Genomic DNA, 6,000 nt, shown 5'->3' on the forward strand with positions numbered 1-6,000 from the left:
CAAAGCTTTATAACTTTTCCAGTTTACATGCCTTTATGCTAAGCATTTTAGAAGCAATACATACTCCCTTTTCTTTTTGCGTTTAATATTTGTATATAACGAAATTTGTATATATATTTGTATGAATAAACATACAAATTTTGTATGTATAAAAGTGCACCTACCGTCCCTGTCTTACTGTCCCCATTTATCTTTATTTACTTCCTTTTTTTCTTTTTATTTTTTTTAAAGTTTTTTATTTTAAACATAGTTAAAAAGACATACATAGACATACAACATATACAAGAATTTCTAAAAGAAATTCTTTTATAACGGTGATCCATTTCTTACTATATATAAATATTTACAGATATTATAATGTTAACTTATTCAGCCTTTTTCTCCTATTATATTTCATTTCTACTAACATGTTAATTGATCTATCACATTTTTCTCTTTCTCTTCTTCATTCCTTTATTTCCTTTGTTTTTATTTTATTTGTTCGTCAAACATGCACAAGGTAGCAAGTGTAAGTATGAACATAAGCATGAAGAAAAAAAAAGGAAGGAAAAATGAAAAATACTTCCTTTTTTTTCATGCTTAGGTTCATACTTACACTTGCTACCTTGTGCATGTTTGACGAACAAATAAAATAAAAATAAACACTTGCAATGCCTAGATTCACACAATAGCACAACTGAGCTGCCAACAAGCCACAAATAGGGTTTTGTGCGTTGCAGGAAAGCTGTGGGTCATTCATCCCAGACCCCCAGCCTCCATTGCCCAAGGCTGTCACCTCACTGGGTTAAAAGGCTGGGCCGGCTCCTTCCATGCCCAGCACCTGTTGAACTTCTGCCTGTTGTCCAAAGGGGCAAAGCAATACCTTCGGCATGGCAATTGGCGTTCTCAGCCTTGCCGGGGCAAAGGAAGCCAAGGAAGGGCAAGGGAGGAGGCCAGAGGGCCCCCCACCCGAGGCCCGTGACAAGGTGACATGCGTGAGCAGGGGGTTGGACTAGATGACCTCCAAGGTCCCTTCCAACTCTATTACTGTTAATGGCTCTGCCCCGCTTCCCCTTTGCCCCCAACAACCCCCCCCCCGCCCCAAAGCTCACTGGATAATCTCCTCGCTGACATCCAGCCCAAAAGTGCCGCGCAGCTGTCCTATGCACCACGACACGAGCGCCGCCGCCGCCGCCATCTCGGCTTCTGACAGCGACGCCTTCATGACGGGGGAAGAAAAAAGCGGGTGCACACGCACACACATAAACGAAAAGCCGGCCGGGCTTCAGTTCGGTGCATCGTGCAAAGGCGCCGGCTGGGCAACGGCGGCCTCGTATTTCTAGTTCCGGGGCACATCCCCTCTGACTAACAGTTACAGCGGCCTTGAGGTTAGAGCAGGGGTGTGTGCAAACTTGGCAACTTTTAAAGCTTGTGGACTTCAACTCCCAGAATCCCCCAGCCAGCCATGTCCACTAGAACAATGACATATTGGAGCTGCAATCTGAAGTCTTATGCGACTGTAGCGTAGGTGGTTGGCTTATGGTTTAATGCAGGGGTCCCCAAACTTGGCAGCTTTAAGATTTATGGACTTCAACTCCCAGAATTCTCCAGCCAGCTTAGTTTAGCTTAGCTGGCTGGAGAATTCTGGGAGTTGAAGTCCACAAGTCTTAAAGCTTAAAGTTTGAAGACCTCTGGTTTAATGTGTTCTGTAAATCCAGACAATTGGCATAAATCAAGAAACTGTTATTCCTTTACCCACAATTAGCATGGTGCATGAAAGTTAGCTACAACTAGCTTGTTTCTACCATTGTAAACTATTTAAATGGCACACAACACGACTTAGATCAGAGTCAAGATTTGGAATGTGGGTTAGTTTTGCTATAAGATTTGAAAAACAAGTATATAATTAAATAATATACCCCAGGGAAACAACTGAAACGAAATGTATTAGCAACTGAGCCTTGATGAAGATTGCAGATGAACACTAGAGGGAACTACAGGATTAGGCAGAAAAGAATTAAAATAGTTTAAGGGCTACAACTTTTTTTTCCCTTAGAGTTTATTCTAAAATACAGATGGAATATTAATAACAAATGTCTCAGAAAGGATGCAAATGTCTACGGATAAACTTTTTAGAAGGTTAAAGAATGTTTTAAAACTTTTATGCGACATAGGCCTTATAGAGTATGAAAGTGTGGGAGATAACAAAATGGAGATTACCAACATGGGAATACAAAAGACAACCCTAGAAAAGGACCAGGATATGGAACAGCTGTTACAAAAAAAATCTTGGACATCTTGTGGTTCTGTTAGAATGCAAATAAAAAGTTAACCAGTTACTTTTTTTATCAGGAACCATTCAGAGAGGGGGAAGGCTGACAGGGAGGTTGAGGAGAGATAATTGCTAACTAGGGCAGAGTAAAAAAAGGATGGGGAAGAAAAGAGATAACTAACATCTAAAGCAGAAGAAATAAGTTCAGTTAACCCCTTATGACAATGGAAGAGTAATTCAGTAAGAAATTATGGAGAGGTTTTATGGCGGTTAACACTTAATGCAGGGCATAATAAACTCTTTTTTTTTATCTATTAATAAAGAAAATTGGGATCTTTTACATTCAACTTGTCCTGCAAATACATGGAAGAATAAAATATAATTCTACCTTCCTCAAAGGTCATAAAGAAAGTAATAGATAAGAAGGGCTGGAAATATTCACAAGACGGGCGAATATAAGACCAGATGAATTCCACATATGAACTCTAAATCTATCAATGTTGGTGTAATAAAACCAGAAAGAATAAAGAACATTTATATCCAAAAGAAACTTAAAATAAATTACGCCATTTCTGTTCCAATAAAACTTGAGTTTTGATACATAAAAGTTTGGTAAATCAGGGACTCTGCCAATCAAATCTTCCAAGCAAGTATATTTTAGGAATTGTTTGAAAATTCAAAAACAGGACATGATAGTGTTAGATGATAGATGATCCAAAGTGAGTAACCTGATGCAAAAACACTATCTCCCCCTCCCCCACTCCCAAGAAAACCTGCCTACCTTTCTGGATCCCACTCCCCCATAAGTATTAAGGCACATAAAGCAGAACAAAAATCTGACTCTGAAAAGTATAAAGATCTGAGCTGACAATGCTGGAATTTGCAGGGGGTGGAGGGAATGAAAATGCAGCCGGCCAAAACTGGGCATTGGATAGAAACAAAGAATCCTGCAGAGTCTAGAACAAATGCATCAGAAGAACAGTAAAAAAAGAGAACATACTTAGAGGAGAACCAGAAATAAATTAAAGATAAACCCAAAAAATCCCCTTAATTCTTACCTTCATGTTGTTTCTTGTACTCTGCTGGAGCAACTGTTTCTGTACTCTGCAGGAAGTGAGGAAGAGTGCTGAAGTCCGGCCCTTCAAAATTATCTTATCTTCTTAGACAACCTTGAAATCAGCAAAGGCAGTTTTAAATCCTTCAAAATATTAGATTGCCTACTTCAGTGGTTAAAATGCTGAGTGAAGGGCTTATTGGAGGCCTTGAGGCAGCTATTAGGCAATCTAGAAAGCTAAGGGTGTTGCCCCGGGGGTTTTTCCCCTTCTTGAATTGTTTTCATTAATAACCAAAAAAAACCCTGGATGTTGCCCAAGTATTAATAGGGTAAAGACTGCTCATAATTGAGTTCCTTTAAAAAAAAAAGTATTTTTTCATCATTCTGGCTTTTTTATTGATTTATTGTCTCAGTATAGGTCTTTTATTCTTGATGGTTTTATCTTACGTTATTTTATTGAACTAGAACAGGGATGGCGAACCTTTTCGCCGTCGCGTGCCAAACTGCTTTTGGCACGCGATGGCACAGTGGGCCTGGTAAGCCCGTTTTTTTTGCCCTCCCCAGGCTCCAGAGGCTTTCTTGGAGCCTGGGGAGGGCAAAAACGGCCTCCCCCCCCCGGGAGGCCGGAAATGGTGCCACAGGTTCGCCATCACGGAACTAGAACATCTTAGTAGAGTTGGATAGAGTCAAGAAGTCCAGTGTTTCTCAAATTTGGCAACTTTTAAAAAATGCAAACTTTAACTTCAGGTCCCTGAGGGTCACGTCTTACATTTTTTCCCTCTTGAAAGCTATCTTATTCCCTCATCCTAGTCTTCCAACCTGTCCTGAACCCTCTGTGTTTGTGTATGAAATATATATTCTACTTTAGACTCCTGTGGAAGGGAGGATTAGAATAAAAATAGCTAACACTGATATTAGAGCTGCATCATACAGTTCATAACGGCTTAAAAACAACCATATGGATTGGCAAAATAAAATCTTGGTTGAGGCCAATTCTTTTCTCCGGGAATCTGAAAAAAGAGAAAAAGGAGCAAAGAAACCAAACCTCAAAGTCAAAAGAAGAGGAGAAAAGACATATCGTTGGAATATGTAAGTAGACATCTTTATTCTCAGCCCCTTCCGAGACCATGCCAACTTTTCTCCAATCGAGTTGAGTTATTTATCTACATACCAATTTAAATTCCTCTCATATCTCAAGGCCCAACCTTGGGATATAAAATAAAATGTCGTAGCAATCAAAATCTCCTCCTCCTCTCCAAAAATAATCCTTTGTAGTTTTCATCAAAGGGAAAAAGTCTCTTTTTTTAGAAAAAGTTGTGACTCCCCTTAGCTGTGAAGATTATATATCTCTCCTGCTATGACATTGTTCCATTGTTTATGACTAAAAAATGGCTGCCTGCATTCCAGCTTCAAGGACACACATCTGCAGCTGGTTACAGGAGCTGAAAGACAAGGCTGAATGTTTATTCAGACTCTGAGCTAGAGTTTTGCCATGGATCCATCAGCACTTTTATTATTATACCAAGTCTAACCACAACCAGAAGAGCTAATATAGCCTTCAGGTTGCCCACTAGCGGGTAGATAACTTGGACAAATAATAAGTAGAAAGAATAAATGGTTCTTCCGCAACAAGGTCATGTAAAGTAAAAGTAAAAGTTCCAAGAAGTTTTTTTAGAGTTTATGATAGTGGAATAGCTAAAGAATCTGACTGTCGAACTCCGATTCTCAAATTATGATGTCCTGATGTTGCTCATTGCATATTCTTTGCAAAGTCTCAACATTTTTTTTGTAATACGGTGATCAAAACTGGATGCAGGAAAGCCAGAAAATTAGATGAATTGAGTGAACCAGAAGACATTTGGTACAAACCCAGCTCCAATACAGGGTTCATTTTTCATAATGCGAAAACTCAGTTAATGGTGTTGGGAATTTCTAGGGAAACCTTCCAAGCCTGCATTGTTACTCTACTTTTTAAAGGAAACCTTAACCTTGCAATTGTCTATTTTTTGGGATGTGCTTATCAATACTTACTGGAATGGGCCACCCAATGACTTAGATCATCCTTCATAAAATGTGTTTTTTTCAAACTGACATGGTCAAACCAATACAGACATTTTGTAATTTGTTCCCAGAAGCAGTTGATTGCAACGATCAGCAAAATGTTGGAGAAAAAGCCAGTGGAAACCTTTCCTATTGAGTGGAAACACAACTATAACTTCTAAACATCCAGCATCAGGAAATTCCTGCGGCTTTTATTTATCTTCTTGGCTTCATGAACAAGGAAAGTTCTAGGATTCGGTTGGACTGTCTGTACTCAACTTCCTTTTACTGAAGCAAGAAAACAATTGCAGAGAAGATAAATGACGGCGACTTTTGGGACAACAGCAGAAAATGAAGGTTTTTCCTAAGTTCAAGGCCCTTAGTTGATAGACCAGTTTTATCAAGAGCTTACCTGAACACAGCAGAGACGCAGATCAGGACAAGTGAAATGATGGACCTTATTTGAGCATTGGTGAAAACCTTCTAAAAATTGGGCCCATAATCCAGGCCTTTATTTCCCATTGATCCTGATTATTACAATCAATTTTCTCAAGCATCTGATTCCCAATTAGCCTTTCTTCTTAACCCACCTGGAACATGCCATCATTTTTGTCACATTTCCAACATGTGTACATCTGAGGTTAGCACGGTTTTG

At 39.3% G+C, this 6,000-nt stretch overlaps 1 protein-coding gene across 2 annotated transcripts in view; it reads right to left on the minus strand.

Annotated features, from left to right (window-relative positions):
• TRIP4 (thyroid hormone receptor interactor 4) overlaps positions 1-1,204 on the minus strand; it is a 36,756-nt gene extending 35,552 nt beyond the window's left edge. The window contains exon 1 of one of the 2 annotated variants that reach the window (XM_070953353.1): positions 1,092-1,204. In XM_070953353.1, coding sequence (XP_070809454.1) covers positions 1,092-1,204 — 113 coding nt within the window. The remainder of the gene's footprint in view (positions 1-1,091) is intronic. The other variant, XM_070953354.1, reaches the window with a different exon arrangement.
• Positions 1,205-6,000: the final 4,796 nt, after the last annotated feature.

This window comes from Pituophis catenifer, unplaced genomic scaffold (genome assembly GCF_029215685.1).
Source record: "Pituophis catenifer annectens isolate HBS135680 unplaced genomic scaffold, rPitCat1.0.hap2 SCAF_14, whole genome shotgun sequence".
Classification (NCBI taxonomy): domain Eukaryota; kingdom Metazoa; phylum Chordata; class Lepidosauria; order Squamata; family Colubridae; genus Pituophis; species Pituophis catenifer.